This window comes from Rhinolophus sinicus, chromosome 15 (assembly GCF_057876585.1).
Source record: "Rhinolophus sinicus isolate RSI-liver-muscle chromosome 15, RSI-T2T, whole genome shotgun sequence".
NCBI lineage: Eukaryota > Metazoa > Chordata > Mammalia > Chiroptera > Rhinolophidae > Rhinolophus > Rhinolophus sinicus.
This window is the reverse complement of record NC_142515.1, coordinates 48999588-49017827: the sequence shown is the minus strand read 5'-3', so window position 1 is coordinate 49017827 and position 18240 is coordinate 48999588. Positions and strand designations below refer to the sequence as shown.

Below are 18240 nucleotides of genomic sequence, written 5' to 3'. Positions count from 1 at the left end.
TCAGCAGCACAACACAACCACCGGGGTTGCTTTCAAAGCTCCCAATGCCAAGGCCAGACTGTAAGAGCAATGAAGTCAGAATCTCTGGATGGGACCCAGGCAGAGGCGATCTCACTGCTCAGCCAAGGCTGAGAACCCTGGAGTGTGTCTCTTTTTAATAAGAGGTGTGCATCTGAACCACTTGGGGTGCTCTGTCAAAATTCATATGCCAAGACGTCTAATCTAGAACCTCTGGGCTGAAGGCCAGGCATGTGGAGATGGAAAAACCTCTAGAAGGTCCTTCCTTACGCACAACCTTGTGATTATTCATTCGCTGAGCACCTGGGCATTGAGAGCCCATTCTGTGCCAGGCACTGTTCTGGGCATTTGGGGCACTACAGTACCAACGTGGCCCTGTCCGGAGAGTTCACATGCGACTCGTATGGTGACGTGATAAACTAGCACACACGTAAATACACACGCAAATAATAATTCCAGAGGGTACTATGTGCTAGAAGAAAAGTAGAAGGGGCAGACGGATCAGGGAAGGGCTCTCTGAGGAAGAGATATTTGAGTCAAGTCCTGGATGACCGGAAGGAACCAGCCACACCAAGTTCAATGGCAATAGTACTCAGTCTAGAGGCATGTTTACTGACGTGGGAACTGCAGACTTCCGTCAGCTGCTGAACCCACACTCTGGTCAACCCCTCTGTTTACTGGCTAGACAGGAAATGCTGGGAAGAGGCCAGTGGTGTCACAGTTGCCTTCTTCGGCCCTCATGAAATTCTACAGGCTGTTGGGCTGAGGGGATGTCAGAAAATGTACAGCTGAAAGCTGTGAGGGGCCTTAGAGGTCAGTAGTTCAACTGCCTTGGTGAACAGATGGGGACACTGAGGCCCAGGGAGAGGCAGTGATTTATTTTGGTGGAGCGCCTCGGCTCGGAGAGGGTTAAATGGGACAACGACTCCGCTGTGGAGCTAGCTTGCTCTGGTCAGGCCATTGTCCACCCCTCGTGCTCCCCCAAATTCCCTGCTATTTTTTGCTCTTTGTATAAACAACCTGTGTGTTCCAGCCATGGTGTAAGCCCATGACACATCCAGAGAGCTTGGTGCGTAGGTAATGATCTCTGTGAGGGTGGGGAAGTCCTTCCTCCACAACAGGGAAGCCCATCAAAGGTCAGACAGAATGGTGCCAGATAAGGCAGTGGAATTTGGAATTTAGTGGGATCTGGAATGTCCCTATGGCAAGGCTGGTCCCAGCTGTCCACCCATGGTGAGCATCAAAGGAAGAGTATGACTTTCCAGGGAGGGGGTTGGTGGCCCAGGATCAGAGGCCTGCTGTGGCAGGGAGGGCAGAGTGGGCAGAGAGAAGGTGGCTAGCTGTCTCTGGAACATTCCTGACCAGGACCGGCAAGCTAGGACACCAGGTCACTCTGTAGACAGACCGCTGAAAGTGGCCTCTGGCCTGCTCTTGCTCAGTCCTTTCCACCTTTGAATGTGGTGCAGCCAGGATACCCAGAGGCTGGGGGTTGTGTTCTGGGCTCAGGAGCTTCCCCCCCTGGCCACAGAGTGGAGGACAGTTCCAGTTCCCTGAACAGGTGGGCACCTACCCTCTCTGACCAATCACAGCTAAAGCCCTGACAACTCCCAATCACCTGCTGAGTTCTCTGGAAGTAAAACCTGGAGGCAAGATGGGATGCCCTACAAGAACAATCTAGAATAGTCTAGAATACGTCTTTTCTTAATCATTCTCAGCCATGCAAGAGTGGACAAAGGGAGAAAACCAGGCAGCCACAAAGCAAGTCCAGAGATAACCTAGGCAGGTCACCGCCCCGACCTCAGTTTCCCCATCTGTAAAAGGGGAGTGAAAACATTCTGCCCGATGACCTCACGGGGTTGAGAAGCTCAGCTTCACATGCACATGAAGGTGCTTTTGGCATGAGGTGCTCCAGACAAGGGGGCTACTGTCCCCATCCTGACACCGGGTGGCTGGCTGGCCACCGCGTGGGTGGCTAGCAGGGGCATGGGGCTGATTTTCATGACCAGCTCTCATGCAAGAGAAGGGGACATGGGGCCCTGATGTGCCCCTTCACAGGGTCTGCCAGGCTGTGGTTCCTAAGAAGCTCTGAGGGCTGCACTCCCTCCCCCATCGACACTACAATTCCCTAGAAGGACCTTGGAAAGGAAGCCCAGGGCAGTGAGACGGAGCTGCCCAAGCACCTGGGAACTTCTGTTTAGCCAGCAATTCTCAGCAGTGATCAGGGCCCCCGGGGCTCCGGGGAGCACTCTGGTCCAGTGGGCCATGATGGGGAAGCGGGGAGGACGGCTTGTTTCAGGCTTTCAGCAGCCCCTCTACCTGGAGAGGTCAGCCCCTCAGCTGACACTGCCCTTCCCTCTGCACGTTGTACAGGACCCAGGGGGCCGCGGACACAGGAGGACGATGTCAGGGGCATAATAAATGACTTATTGACTGGTAAGCAGAGTTCGCAGGGCTTGCTGCATGACCTTCGGGCAATTATGCCCTCCGCTGCCCGCCCAGGGCCCCCTCCCACTATGAGGCTGAGGTCCAGCTCAGCCCCTCCCCCCAGGCCACTCCGGCCTGCGGGGGTCTGAGGCGTACAAACAAGCCCCTGCAAGGCTTGGAGGTGGCCCTGGAGCTGCTAACGATCCTCCCCATGTGCCCCTAGAACATACGTCCCCGCGACCAGTGCTTAAATGGCACAGGTCAGGGAGAAAGGGGCTGACACACTGGCTGTGACAGGCCTGTGGGAAAAGCCCAGTTCTGTCCATCAATCACCCCCTTTGCTGAGACCAGAATCACATCGGGGGAGGACTGTTTTGCAAAGCAGCTCCAAGTTCTTCTGTTTCCCCACCATGTAGTCTCTCACAAGTTGTCACTGAGCAGCTGGCATTCACCAGGACGGACATCCAGGGAGGGACAGAGTGGGTGAGACCGAGACTCAGCCCGGGGAGTGGACACAGAGTTGGCTCCTGGGAGGAACACAGAATCTGGAGTCGGGAGGCGAGGGTTACACCTAGAACAGGCTTTGACATAGAAGTTGTGAGATGACTGGGGGGGGGGGTGTCACTTTACTCCCCGGAGCCCATTTTGGTCCTCTAAAACCTTCCTCCCAGAGTCCTTACAAAGCTTAAATGAGACAGTGTGTGTAAACTGGTCCACGTGGGCATGAGAGCAGGCCCAGAGCTGGCGGAAGGCCAGGGGCTCAGAGCGCCTATTACACACCTGGCATGTAGGTGGAGTGTGTCAATGGGACCCTCATAAGTCAAGGTGACAGCAAATTAAGCAGCCACCTTAGCATCTTCTGCAGTTCTGTAGTTTTGTATAGAATGCAGCTCTGTGTGTGTGTGTGTGTGTGTGTGTGTGTGTGTGCGCACGCACGCTGCAAGGGACTGGAACAGGAGGATCCAAGGCTTATCTGAGGCGCAAGGCGCAAGCTGCAGATGCTGTAGGTAAATAACTAACATCATACCCCACACCGTGCAGTGCCCTTTACACACCACTTCCTCTCTCGAGGCGAGTGGTGTAGGGTTCATTATCCCCCATTTGTAGAAGAAATGGAGTCCCAGGACCACATGGAGCCAGGAGTGCCAACTCAAGCCAGGGCAAGGATGGCACTTACGGGCCCTGGCCCCCCCATTTTACCTCGGGGAAGCACAGGGACTGTGGCCCCCACATGGGGCTCACTGCTTGCATCTTTAAGCAGAGTGCGGAGCGGCATCTGATGAGGAATCAGAATGTATTCAAGAGGCCATGAAACGACAAGGAGAGCTCTGGGTTGGGCCTGGCCTTCCACCCATTTCTTTCTTACATGACAGGGAGCATCCTATAGATACTATTTTGTGCTTTACTTCTTTTGCTTGTCAGTATGTCCTGGGAATCTCTCCATATCAGTTCATGGAGACCCTCATCGTTCTTTTTCACAGCTGCCTAGTACTCTCGTGTGTGGCTGCACCATGGTTTTTTCAACTACCCTACCAGGGTTGTCTCCAATATTCTGCAACCACAAACAACGCTGCAATGAATCACCATGTGCGCATGTATTTTTGTACTGATAAAGGGGGGTATCTTACGGGAAGAGTTCTAAGTAGGATTGTTGGGTGGAAAAACAAAGTGTCCGTGCAGTTTTGTTAAGTATTGCCAAATTATTTATCGTATATAGGATTGCACCAATTCGCATTTCCACGAGCAATGTCTGAAAGTACCTATTTCTCACAGCCTCTTCAACAGAATGTGTGGTCATGATTTTTAATTTTCTCCAGTCTTGTAAGAGGGAAGTGGCACCTCAGAGTTGTTTTAATTAGCAGCTTTCTAATTATGACTGAGTTTTAACATTTTCTCACGTTTGAGGGTCATTGTTATATCCTATTTGATGAATTGTCTGTTCATGTCTTTTTTCTGCTTTTTTATCAAGTTGTTGGTCCTTTGTCCCTCAGTGTTTTAGAGTGCTTTATGTACTAGGGATATTAGTTCTTTGTGATATGTTATCAACATTTTCTCCCAGTTTGTCAAATATTTTGTCCTTTGACTTTCTTTAGGGTGCTTTATAATCAAAAAAGGATTTTAAAAAGTTTTTGTGGAATAAAAATGATCAATTTTTCTTATTTTAATGCCTCTGGACTTTGAATCATGGTTATAAAGCTTTCCCTACCCCAACACTAAAGAGAAATTCACCCAAGTTTTCATTTAGTACTTATTAGTGTCACTGTTTACTTTTGGATCTCTAGTCCACTGGAGTTTATTTCTCTGTATGCTGTGAAATATGAACCCAAGTTTATCTTTTTCCAAATGGTTACCGAGTTGTCCCAACACCATTTATTAAAAAGTCTGTCTTTATCTCAGTCATCCGAATACCATCTTTGTCATACGCTACATTTCCTCTGTAGTTGGGTCTGATTCTAGACTTTCTCTCGTCTCTGACCAATCTATTTGCCCGTTCGTGCACCAGTTTCTCACTGTTTTAATTACAGAGGTGTTACTATGCTTTAATATCTGCTAGGGAGAGCTTTACTCCTTCTTCACCCACACTCATGCCTCTAATTGAGTTCTCTCGATCAATCATGTTGGCTAACACTTCCAGCACAGTGTTGAATGGGAAAGGACATGGTGGGTCTCCGTGCTTTATCACTGATCTTAATGGAAATGTCTCTAGTTTTCCCATTAAATAAGATACTGGCTTTAGGTCTAGGGTATATCTATTTTATCCAACCAAAAAGTATCGCGTAATTCCTATTTTCTTGAGTGTTTATACCATGAATGGGTATTGAATTTTGTCCAAGGCTTTTTCAGCATTTACAGAGGTAATATGGTTTTGTTTATGTAGATTCGTCAACATCATCTATGACATTAATATAGCATGCTATTAATATTCACAAATTAATTTTAATGGGTTAATATTAATAGACGAATTTTGAAACACCCTTGCATTCCTAGAATAAAACAGATTTGGTCATGATGTATCATTTTCTTTTTTTTCTTTTCTTTAAAGTTTATTGGGGTGAACAATTGTTAGTCAAGTGACATAGATTTCAGGTGTACAATTCTGTAATATGTTTTATTTTCTTTAAAACAATGGAATTGGATAGCAATGATGACAGCTACCATTTGTTGAACACTTTCTCCGTCTACATGCGTTATCGGACTCAATCATCAAGACAGCTCGGTGAAGCAGGTTTTATTATTCCCATTTGAAAGGTGAGGAACCGCAACTAACAAGGGTGACGTAGCCTGGCCAACATCACACAGCTCGCAAATAATAGAGGTAGGTTTAGATCTTGGGTCTCAGTACTATGGGGCAGCGTTATTTGGCTGTTATTTAGATATATTAAAAATGCGTATTATTGGACAAGATGTTGGATGGGGAACATCTCTGTAGGAACTGGGGGGGGTGTCCCCTTACTTCCTCAAATCTTGAGCTGCCCTCTTGAATCCACCCCACTGAGCTCAGCGGGGGAATGGTGAGGGGCTGGTGAATGCTGTCAGCAAGCAGTCTGCAGGGTGCCCCCGGGGTCTGCAAAGCAAGGCAGCAAGGGGTCCTCCAGGCCCACCAAGTTCCCTCCCAACCTCAGCCTCACTCTGTCTTGCCCTTTACGTCTCAGGTTCCACTCGGTGTGGGAGCAACTTGGAGAATGAAGACTGGCCAGGGAGATGGTGGGCTGGAGGAAACAAAGTGCAGAGAAGAAAAGCCTAACCCTCCACTCCCTGCTGGTCCCGCCTGCCCCGTTTTCTAAGAACGGGCAGCCGGCCGAGGGATTATGTAACTTCTGGTGGGCATGGCAGATGGTGTGCTGGCTTGGACACATCAAACCCAGCACCGACACTAACCTTCCCTGACGTGGCACCCCAGCCTCCTCTGTTCTGGGGTGAGTAGCATGGAGAGGGATGGGAAGCGACCCAAACTCTTGTCATCTAGCTCAACAGCCATGGCCAGCCAGGCCATGGGGAGGTGCCTGGGCCCACCCACCAGCAGGAGGTTCCAGCCAGGGATATGGAAACATGGGCCCTCCCCTCCCTGCCGCACAGCAAACAGCTCTCAGGAGTTCTGCACAGTCCCTGGAGCAACAGACCCTGCTCTGCCGACCTCCTTTCTTTCCACCTTAGATCAGTGGTGCCTGGGGTTGAAAGGACAGTTTCCAAAGCACCTCTCTGAGTGTTTTCTCCCTGAGCCCTGTCTCGCATTCACTTCTTTTATTCCTTTTGCTGATGGGTAAACTGAGGCTCAAAGAGAGTGAGGGGTTTGCCTGGCACACATACTCCTAGTGCAGGGCTCTTTCCAAATGCATATGACAATGCAGGCTTCGCCCCCTCACCGTAACCCCCAGACGGATCACCGCGTCACTCTGGGCCGTCTGAACCTTATGTTGGGAATATTCCCCATCTCAAGGGGAGTATTGGAAAGACAGAATGTCATTTGTTGCTTGACTTCCTCCCAGGTAGAAAGAAAAGGAGACTGACCTTTACTGACCATGCTTCACCTTGTCTGATGCCCCATTGGCTCGAGCTCCCCATCAACCAACCAATCAGGGCCCCTATTTCACAGCGAGGCGATGCAGGCTCAGGGAATTGCATTCAGTGTCAGAGCCAGGGCTTCTGTCAGTTGTCTGCTTCCAGGGTGGACTCTCTTCATTTGGACAGAAGAGGATCCTGAAGCCCAGAGAGGGAAAGGGACTAACTCAGGGCCATACAGCAGATTAGCTGCACGGCGAGAATTAGAACCCATGTTCCCCACACCTCAATTTAAGGCTCTTTTTGCTAGTGTGTGTGTGTGTGTGTGTGTGTGTGTGTGTGTGTGTGTGCACTGAAGGGGGATGTGCCAGCAGGAAAAGGGGCCCGATCAGAGGTGCCGCAGGCGTCACTATGCCCAGCAGCCCCAGCTGTCTTGGCTGCCAAGCAGGAATCTCAGATCACCTGTGGTAGGGGCTCCTGGCAAAAACCTTTAGGTGCCCAGCTGTGAGGCTGGCAGCTGGGCCAGGCCGACTGCTGCCTTGGCGAAGGGCCTAGGGAATTTCATCTCCCAGGGATGCTCCTAAATGTTAGCACTGGACACAGTGCCAAGGAAAGCCTGGCTCAACCAGATCCTGAAGCCAAAACTGCTCCTCTGCACCACACCCAGCTCCTCCCAAGAGGCGGGTGGCAGTTGCTCTGGGGGGCTGAGGTTGGTGGCCAGACGCTGCCTGTGGGCCTTCAAACATATTCTCTCAGCCTACACCTGCTCCCAGACCTCGAGGCCTGTGGCCATGCAACAGGCATTCTCTTGAGCCACGAGGTGGCAAGGTGGAAGGGAGCGAGCAGTGGGCCTGGGACTACAAGCAGGAAACCAGCATGTTACAAGGGCCTGGACCAGCCGTGCCTTGTGAAGGCCACCTTGCAGATAAGGACAGAGTTCACCACCCCACCCCATCGGCTTTCTCCACACCAAGGGGCCAAGGGCCCTTGACTGGATTAATTCTTTGTGCGCCACTGGATTTAGTGCATAGATGCTTTCCTACCTAGGGGCTGACCGCTAAAGGCTTGGCTCTGACTCCCATCATGCCTGCTACATAGTAAATGCTCAAGAAAGTAAGAAAGCAGGAGAGAATGAAGAGAGAGAGGAAGGCAAAGAGAAAGGGAGGCTGTAAGCAAAGCAGTGCGAATCTTCTAATTTTTTGGTTACTCATCCGCAGTAGCAAGTCCAATGCAGTAGTGACTGAATCACAGCAACCTCTTGGGTGAGTAAGGTCTCACCGTGAGCTCCTCATTCATCCATTCTACAGTGTTTATCCAGCACCTTCTGTGTGCCAGCGACTGAGATGCAAAATCAGACGAGTCAGACCCAGCATCCCTAGTCACCTAGTGTCACAGCGGCTCTCCCATCACCCAGATGTTTCAACCCCATCCTGCTTCCACCCATGGACCCTGCCTTCCCATCCATCCCCAGGGCCCTGGCATGGTGACAAGGACAAAGAAGAGTGAGAGGCTGCCCCACAGGACATCCCCCCAACCCACCCCATCACTGCTCGCTCTGTCTCTGAGTCTGACTCTGCCCTGCTGTGTCAGAGAATGAGCAAAGGTGGGATGGGGGAGGAGGCCACAAGCAACTTTCCTGAATTTCTGACTCAACTTCTTGTAAGCTCTACTTCCTCCATGGGTGCTCAGGCCCCAGGCTGGGCAGGCGGGCGCCTCTGATCACATTACACAGCTGCTTTCCTTCAGCTCTGTCTCCTGGCCAGTAATGCCTCCAGACACCCTTGGGGCCTCTGGGGGTGGCAGGCTCCTGTGTGATCTCGGCAGAAGACATTCCTACCAGACCTTGGGGATGCCTCCTGGTATCCACCAGGCCCAGGTGAGCATAAGGGACCAGCAAAGGCAGCCTTCCTCTGCCTGCCCTTCTCTCTGGCTCTCCACTCAACCTAGAAGCTGCCACCTGGGATTCTGTCCCCTTGCTCTGCCACCCAGAGGTGTAGAGAGAGAGAGAAGCAGGCCCCAGCCCCACCCAGGGGTCAGCCAGATAGGGGTAGGGGAGAGGCAGGAATGAGGGAAGCCCATGGAAATCAATGGACCTACTCTGTGCCAGGACGACATGTGCCACCTCATATCACACCACTGTCTGGGGAAGGGAGTGGGGTCACGCCCACCTAATAGATGGAGACACTACGGTTCAGAGAGGTTGAGCTTCCTGCCCAGACACTCAGTAAAAGTCAAATCCTTTCATTCCAAAGCCTTGACTCTTTCCACTGTACCGATAAAGGACCCGTGGCCGCAGAAGTCTTATTTTACCAGATGATCAGATATGAGTCAGTGGCTGAATTTGGAATTTGTTTCCCGGGTGATGTGCAGACATTTCTATCCCATACCTTCACATACACAGCCCCTACCATGAAGGCCCTCTTTGTTTACCCAAACTTGCTCATCCTTAAAAGGCCAAATATCACCCTTCCCTCCTCCAGGAAGCCTTCCGTGACCAGCCACCCACAGGAGCCTTCTCTCAACAGCTTAAGCATTTCCTGTCATGTCACCCAGTATCTGCCTCCAATAATGATGATGATGATGACAATAAAAGTTACCGAGCACTTAGAACACGCAAATCACTTGTATGCATGATCTCATTCATCCACACAACAATCTGATAAGACTGGTGTTATTACTACTCCCGTTTTACAAATAAAATAACTAAAGTTCAGAGAGGGTAGGCAATGTGCTCTAGAACACACAGCTAGACGGTGGCACAGTCAAGATTTGAACCCAGTAGTCTGATTGCAGAGCCTGCCCTCTACACACCATGGCAAATCCCTCCCAGCACACACACACATCTTGGCTAGTCCTTGGATGGGCTCCCCTCTGTGGCACCATCATACACATCTCTTGCCCTCCCAGCCTCACAGACCTGGCATATGTCTTATGCTTCAAGAGGCAACATAAAGCCCATCAATCCAAGGGTCAGGCCTGAGCCCAGAGCCCAGCGCTTACTCAGACTGAATGAATGTGCTTCTGCACCGCATTGGAGGGCTGGGCTAGTGTTCCAATACCCATGCAAGGACAGGACTGTTCATTCCCCACCCCGAAGATCAGCCATCCTGAATGGTGAGGCCAGGTTTGGGCAGTCTGCCCCGTAAGCCTTGGTGAGGGTGGCATGGGGAGGGGGAGCCAGGCCTCTTCTGTCACGTGGCTAGGTTGCCTCTGTGGTGGGGTCCTTCTCTGCCTCCTGGGCTCTATTTGGTGCCTGGGGCTCTTGGCCTCCGAGGCAAGAGATGCTTACGGAGCAGGAAAAAGGGACTGAGGTCCCCGAGTGTGATTTATGGCTTTAGAAAGAGAGAGACACCCAGGGCCGCATAATGCTCACAAGGGCATTCCACTCAATATATTGACTTTCTGGAGGGGGCTCCGTAAACACAAGCACTCTGGGCCTTGGCTACCTCTGTCTCTTGTTGGCTGCCGGGGCCTCTTCAGATGGAATCAGACAGAAAACCCCACAGCCCTTGAGGATCACCCTTTCGTCTTTCCCCCACCCCAAATTCACAGACAGGGAGGCCAACCAGGACCCACAAAGAGAAAGACACTTGCCGAAAGCCACACGGCAGCCACACTTTTCGGCACTTGCCAAAAGCCTGCTCTGACCCAGGCCCCCGGTCCTAAGTGATGCAGCACCTACCTTCCTGGTGGGGTTCTAACAAGGACCAAGTGGTACCACTTATAAGAGGGGTTTATAAGCTGTAACGCAATCTGCACATTGGGGGAGCTGTGGTTTCCTATAGGTCTCTCAGCTCCACAATGGCACATCTTACCCTAGTTCCGGATGGCAGCCCTTCTTATAGGCAGAAGTGGGAGAACAGGAGAGCCCTTTGTGACCAAGGAGGTGGGAAGGACAGTGGAGTCCACGGCCCGTGTGCATGTCTGTGTCCCCTTTCATAGCTTCCACCGAGCGTCCCAGCCCAGCCGTGCCTGCCTCGGTTGGTCTCCATTAAGGATGCCACTCACTCAGCTCTGCCTGCCTCTTCTCCAGCAAATTCTAGAGATCTCCCTGTGCTCTGGAGGGCTAACGCACGAGGCCCTGCCACTGCTCTGGGTGAGCTGGAAGTCGACTGCAGCAGACTCCCGGACTCAGACCCCCGTCCCCAAGGGGGCCGTCCCCAAGCTCCTGGGCTGGCTTCAGGGCCTATCTATGGCCTCAGGCAGGCCTGTCCTATCTGCCCCCAACAGGGAAAGCTGGCCTCTGCCCTTCCAACGCTAGAACCTGACATGGGGACCAAATCCTTTTCACAGCCCACAGCACAGGGCAAAATGAGGTCTCCTTAGTGCCGGAGGGCAAATGGCCTGGAAGAGGTATCCCCAATCACAGAAAACAATGGGTGGAGCTCCCCGTGACTCACCGTCTCCACACCACACATACCTATTTCTATTGATACAAACACACCACAGCCATACCTGTGTACACACTGCACCTCCCCACACGCTCAAACATACACACACAGCCACACACCTGAATACAAAAGGCACAACCTTTTCAACACACACATCCGTTCCTCCCGCACACATCACCTCTGCACACCCGAACACCCCAACACATCACACCTACCCTCACCTCCAACTGCACACTCCCACCTCCTTAATACACATCCCCACCCTCCACACACATCCTCCTTAATACACACTCACACCCACAGCCCACCTTCTTGGAGAAATGAGCTGCGCAGCAACGCAGCAACAGAGAAGTTGTGAGCTGCTGGGGCAGCCTGTTCTGGGAGGTGAGAAGAAGGGGGGCTCACTGTGAGCACTCCTTTGGTGGCATAAAAGTTCCCAGGGCTCCAGTAGACAGAGTTAGCAGGGCCAGGAAAGGGGGAGAAGGATGAGGGGTGCAAAGGAGGAAGGGAAGCAGGAGCCGGCAGGGTAGCCGCAGTGAATGAACCCCAGGCGCTGTAGAGCTGCTAACCAGGCCAGGTGGTGGGCAAGGGCAAATCTGGGAGTTGCCAGCAACTCCGTGCTTTTGGCGAGAAGGAAGAGGAAACAAAAGGGGTAGAGGGGTGGAGAGAGTGGGAAGGCTGCTGATTTATTTATGCCTGCACTTCAGCAAATGTTTTCCCTGCCATTAGCATCCCTGAAGCAGAGGATCTGAGAGAAAGGGGCGCCGCAGGGACCTGGGGCTTGACTTCGCTGGAGCTTGTCTGCCCTGCTGGGGCTCAGTGACTGGGGCATTGCTGGGCCCGAATTCAAATCCAGTGCACAGCCCAACCGCCAGCAAGGAGCCAGCCAGGCCAGCTCTGGGATACCAGCCTTCTCCCCAAAAGCCCAGACGGGCTCATCTGACCAGGGCTCAGGGCCCCCAAAATGTGCCAGTCAAGGAGAAATTCCCGAGGCTCCCAGGGGCACCTGGCTGAATGCAGGTCCCAAGGGGGCAGGAGGTAGTGCCCCAGTCCCAATTTCACAAGCAAATCAAAACGATGGAGTGCACGGATTCCCTCCAGCCTCCAGAAACTGCCTTTTCTTGTATTATTGTAATTATGGTAGTTGAAATTTTCCTTAAAAACAAAACAAAACAAAAACCCCAAACAGAAAAGCACAGAGTGCTCTAGTTTGGTTTCATTTTGCCTTCACAGCTTTAATGACTCCCTTTGTGGAAGCTGTTTAGGAAACTGGTGAGGGGGAGGTGGAGGCCAGGAGAAGGGCCAGCACCAGCTTTCCACGGCTGGCTCCCGCGCCCCCCCCACCCCCACCCTGGGGCCATCCTGTTTAGGCAGCAAGCGGTTTCTCTTCACTCCCCAGCCTCAGCCCCAACAGGCAAGTTCCAAATCCCAACCTATGCCTCCGCCTCTCTTCCCTTTCCCTCAGGCCATGGTGGGCTCCCAGGTGTCTCCTTGCCACCCTGACCCCAGCACTGAGGTTCAAGACCATTATATTTAGCCAGCAGGTCCTGGAGGAGGTTCCAGGACAGGCCACTCAGAATCACCAAACTTGCTCTTTAGGCACTTGGAATGGAAGGGGTCAGTGGAGAGTGGGGGTGGGGGTGGTGGTGGCAGACCTCGTTTTAATGCCTGACAGCTGGGAGGAAGGTCACAGTGCCATCAGTCCAGGAGAAACTCAACAACCAAGGGGGATGGGGAGGTAGATGGGCCCAAGGGCTGTGATTTATCTCACCTGGAGCAGGTTGGACCAGTTGCTGAGAAGATAGGTTTGGGGGACCAGGGGTGGAGCTACTATTGGGCACTTGCCTGGATTTAGGGCTTCACCTGTGACCTTTGGCCTTGCCCTGTTCCACTTCTCCTGGGTCCACGCTCCCAACTCCCCTCTTCCCCCCATCCTGCTACAGGTACGCCTAACACAGCTGCCAAACCAACCTTCTCTTTAGCTGCTTGCCTTAGCTGGTGCCTGGATTTCAGAATCTCAAGCCCAGGCCCCTGAAGGCCGGTCTGCAGCCCAGGTGGAATGAAGGAGCCAGAAGAACTAGACTGGGGTTTGTGAGGCCTGAGTTCTAATACCAGTTCTATCCCTGAGCCCTAGTGTAACTCTGGGCAAGTCAGGACCTGTCCCAAAGCTTCAGTAGTTAAATAAGTGGGTTGGAAAACGGGGAATTGTTTTATCCTACAGAATTCCCAGTTTGGGGGTGGGGAGAGGAGGGTGGAGATTATATTCGAAATTCCTCCCTCCCTGCAGTGGTACTTTCACTTTAATGAGAAACCCATTAACACACTCTTGATTTTCCATTTGTTTAGGTGAGATGGGTGTTTGCTGTGGTGTAAACGGAGCCAAAGACCAACACACACACACACACACACACACACACACACACACACACACACACAGCAGAGACACTAGGAAAACTCCAATTTTAATTGCACTTTAAAAAGAGGTGTTGTCATGACACCTCAGTTCCTTCTCTACAATTCCAGTCAGAGGCTAAGGAAAGGCTCATTAAAAGCTCCAGGAGAGGCTGAGGGGTGGGGTGGGAGGAGACTCCCAGGGCCAACGTGGCTTTTGAAGTGGCCTCTTCTGTAGGTCATTTGCTGGTATCTCCTTCTAAGGGTCTGGGGTTTTATGGTTCCAGGTTTGATTTCTCCATCATCAAACTTCATGCTTTAAAAAACATTCTCATATTCACTGGGGATGGGGGTGGGGGCAAGGAGAGAGGCGCCTGCCACCTGAGAGGAGGTTGGACACCACCAAGAAAGAGCCCCGCTTTGTGGGGACAGCCTTATCTGCCTCAGCTTGATCTTAGACTTATGGTGAGAGGTCGATGGTGCAACGAGGACGAGTCCAATGTGGCCTGAATCAACCTGGCTATTGGATAGGAGCCCTGCACACACGTCTGTTGATCTGTTGGCAAATGAAGGCAAGCAAGACTGGAGGAAAGCCAACACTCTGGACTTGGTTTTCCTCCTCAGTGAAATGGGACTCATGTGGGATCCACTGGGAAGAAAGACCCAAGGGACATTTTGAAAGATGCTCTGTGCCTGTGGCATTAGGGTTGCAGAGGAGGAAGGGGTGCGTTTTCCCTCCTGAAGGCAGGTTTCTAAGGGCCACACATTCTGGGCAAAGGGAAAGCTGCAGGCCAAGCCCACCAGTTGGCCCCTCTCCAGGCTGGTGGGCAGGCAGCTCCTGCTGGGCTAAGTAATGAGCACAATTCCAACACCAGTTCTGCTCACTAGTGAGAAATCAAAGCCCGGTATTAGAGGCCATTTCTGGCTGGGCACTCTTCGTGCCCAAATCCATCAAAGCCCTGGGCCTGGGGTTTCTTCTGGGGAAGATGGGGGCTGGATGCTTTGTTAAGCAGGAAAGGCAGGCCACCCCCAGTCTCCCCAGCTGAGCTTCAGAGAACTGGAGGGCAACAAGTCTTGTCTTTCTCTTGCTTCCCTGAGTCCCCCGCCCCCAGTAACCTCAGTATTTATTCCTGTTCCCATTGTCCCGCTGCTACAAAAACAGCTTCCCAAGACCCAACCCTGCCCATGTGCCATTTACAGACACTTCACCCTACCCTTCAATCACCTCCCCTCAAACACCCTCAAACCAGAAACCAACACCCCAGCCCAGCACCTCCCACATCCAACTGCACTCTTTATAACAAGGCTGGTCATTCAGCAGCCTGCCCCCCAACCCCCATCATTACCTTCCAACTTCAAAACACTGCTTTAAATACCAGAGTCTGCCCAAATCATAATTAACTTGGATCAAATGATTGTGTGGTAACTTTACAACACAGGCTGGAAAAAAAAAAAAGTGGAAGGATGTGCTAAAACTCACTCCTGGGCCGTGGGAATCATTAATTCCAGAGTGAGGAATCTTTGTCTATTAGATCTCAACATCGCAGCGGAAGGTGGAGCGGGGAGGGCTGCGTCATCTCGTCCACTTTCTGCACCAGTTTTCCTGCCCCATTCTCAGCCTCAACTCAGGACTCCGCGCAGGATGCCCCCCAACCCCCACCCCTCCCTGGGAGCCGAGGCGCCCCGCGGCCAGCCCACCTCCTTGGGTTCAGGAACCAGAGAGAGGTTGGTTCCCGGCTTCCGCCAGCTGAAGACGCAGCCGAGTCAGCGACGCCGGGCCCAGCTACAGACGAGCGAGACGTGTACAAACCCATGGCGGGAGAGAAGGGGATATGGGGATATATTTTACGGCAGAGAAGCTGTACCGAGAAGGACGCACCTTGTCTGCTCCCCGGACAGGGAGAATGTCAGTGACCCGTTTAAAAGGAAACTCGGCAGGATTATTACGTCCCTCCCCTCCCCACACACAACACCAACACCCAGAAAAAAATATCCTTCCAGACCTGTGGGTCCCACGATCTCAGGAAAAGCTGTACGTGCAGGATTCAGCCCTACCCCTCTCAATAGCCAAAGCCCTTCAAACCGGCCTCCTCGGCTGGCGGAGCCGACCTGTGCTCCCCGTGCTCCGCAGCTCTCTCTCCCTCTCTCTCGCCTGGGCTAGCCGGGACCCGGACTAGGAAGTTGCCCACCAACCGCAAGCGAGCGCACACCTGGCGGGTGCAGTGATAGTTTTTCTGAGGCGCAGCCGCCTGGCGTGCGGAGAGCCCGGGGTCCCCTGGAAGCGTGTCCTCCGGGAGGCGCAGACCCCGACTTCCACACCCGTTCCAAGGAAAAGAAGCGATCTCTTCCTTCCAAGTGCAACCTGGAGGCTTCTGGCTTACTTTGAACTCTCTGGCCTGCGCCCTCCGCGAGGTGACTGGGCCATCGCCCACTTTGGTGGGGCAGGGAAATCTACCTTCTAACTTGGGCGCCCTTGCCGCTTCCCCTGCGCGCACCGACGCGGCAACAGACCATCTCAACTTCGAACCAGAGTTGGTAGCAAGGGTCTGTCCCTCCGCCCCCTGCACAATCGCTTCTTACCTGCTAGGCTCAGCCTCGGGTCCCAGCAGAGCAGCAGCGTCAGCAGCAGCGCACCCCGCGCTCCGCTCCGGGCCCACATGCTCCCGTGGCCCGGCTCGGGCGCCTCTCCCCCGGGGCTCTCTCCCTGGCCCCAGCCTCGCCGCCGCCGTCTCCGTCGCCGCCGCCGCCTCCACGCCGTCCTTCCCGGCGCCCGGCCGCGCCAGCCCGTGCCCTCCGTTGGGGCAGCGGCAGCCACACTGCACAGCGGGCCGCCGGGCGCTCGGAGCGCGATGGGTGCCGGGCGCCCGCTCTCGAGCCAGGCTCCGGCGCGCCCCTCTCTGCGCTCCCCAGGCTCCCGGGCTCCGGGCGCTCTCCGGGCTCCCGAGCCCTGGCTCCGAAGTTACGCGACAGAGGGTGAGTGTGCTCAGCGGTGCTCTCAGCGGCTCGCGCCGCGCTGTCCGAGCCCAGTGCGCTCCTCTCTACGCTCCGCCGCTGCCCGCGGCTCCCGCGCCCTCGCGGGTCCCCGCCGCCTTCCACAATGCCGAGCACTGCTCTTGGCTCGCCTTAGTGTGTCGGTGAGCAGAGCGGCACCGCGCGCTTCGGGGCGGAGCCTGGGCAGGCAGGGGCGGAGCCTGCGGGGGGATTTGTGGTGGGGAACCGACGGCCACCTGGGCGCGGCCTCGGCAGTACTGGGGCCCTTGGAGGGGACCTCGCGAGGCGCTGGGCCCGGAGTGCTGGAAAACCCGGCCGCTGGATTGTAGCTGGAAGAGGAGTCTGCTCAATTTTCTCTTCCAAAAACTAAGGAAATGTATCTTTGCGCTTTCCTTTGGCTCTGCTATTGCAGTTTTCTTTTGTGATTGAACTCGGGACTCGCACTTTTAGTTCCGTGGCGTGTATTAAGCTCTATGCCTTCCACAAGTGGCAGTCTTACCAAAAAGGCTCCCTAAATGAGAAAATCTCTACTATTCAAGCCCTGGTTAAACTGGGGCTTGCAGCTGTGTGAACCTGAGCACAGATTTGGATTATCCTGGTTGGCCCTACTTGTCTGTATGACCTTGGGCAGAACTGTTTACCAGATCCCTCTGAATCTCTGGCAGCATTCAGTTCCTAGAATGTTAGCAACCCAGACCCCGAGTGACAGTGGGGCAGCCATCTTTGGCTCAGTGTGCATTTGGGCTCTACCCCTTACCTACTGTGCGACTGCGAACAAATTAATCGTTTTGATGTTCCCTTCGGTTATTGTCTGTAAAATGGAAACTAATGATAATAGCTGTTTCATAAGGGGATGTAGAAATGAATGGAAAAAACATATATGGAAACTGCAGCACAAATGTCAGTGATCTCTCTTTCCAAGATCTACCCTCCCAGCCAGTCTGATTCCTGGGGGAGAGTCCTGACCACCCAAGGGTGGGCATGTGGGGCCAGGTGGAGTTTGGGGATGGGTGTCTTGAGATTGAAACCCAGAGACGTCAGACAGGGTGGCTCAACTGGCAGAGACGGTCTCTGTACCCGGCACAAGGTTAAGCACTTTATGTGCATCACCTCAGTGAATCCTCACAACTCTATGAGGTAAGTACCACTTGTATCCCTATTTTACAGATGAGGGAACTGAGGCACAAAGATGTTATTTGCCCAACATCACACAACTTCGAGTGAGTGAGTGAAAGGGGCAGGAGAGATGGGATTGGAAAGAAACCCTCTGAGCAGGGGAGCCTCCATTCCCACACCTCCGCTGGAGCTGGGTTGGGTGGTGAGAAGGGGCTGGCAGCTAGCAGAAATGCCTCTTCCGTATGGCCCTGATCTGTACACTACTTGGGTTTTTTTCTGGAGCGGGGATCTAGAATCACTCCTTAAATACAGATACAGCAGGCTGCTTCAGGAAGGGGTGAGGCCCAGCCAGGTCCAGGAGCCAGTAGGGAGTGAGCTGGAATAGGGCCAAGAGTTCCCAGGGGTGCGT

At 53.2% G+C, this 18240-nt stretch overlaps 1 protein-coding gene across 4 annotated transcripts in view; it reads right to left on the bottom strand.

Annotated features, from left to right (window-relative positions):
- Window positions 1-16870, bottom strand: part of UNC5B (unc-5 netrin receptor B) — an 81638-nt gene extending 64768 nt beyond the window's left edge. The window contains exon 1 of one of the 4 annotated variants that reach the window (XM_019745973.3): window positions 16305-16870. In XM_019745973.3, the coding sequence (XP_019601532.3) occupies window positions 16305-16383 (79 nt within the window). In that variant the 5' untranslated portion in view covers window positions 16384-16870. The remainder of the gene's footprint in view (window positions 1-16304) is intronic. The other 3 variants (XM_019745971.3, XM_019745974.3, XM_019745972.3) reach the window with 3 other exon arrangements.
- Window positions 16871-18240: the final 1370 nt, after the last annotated feature.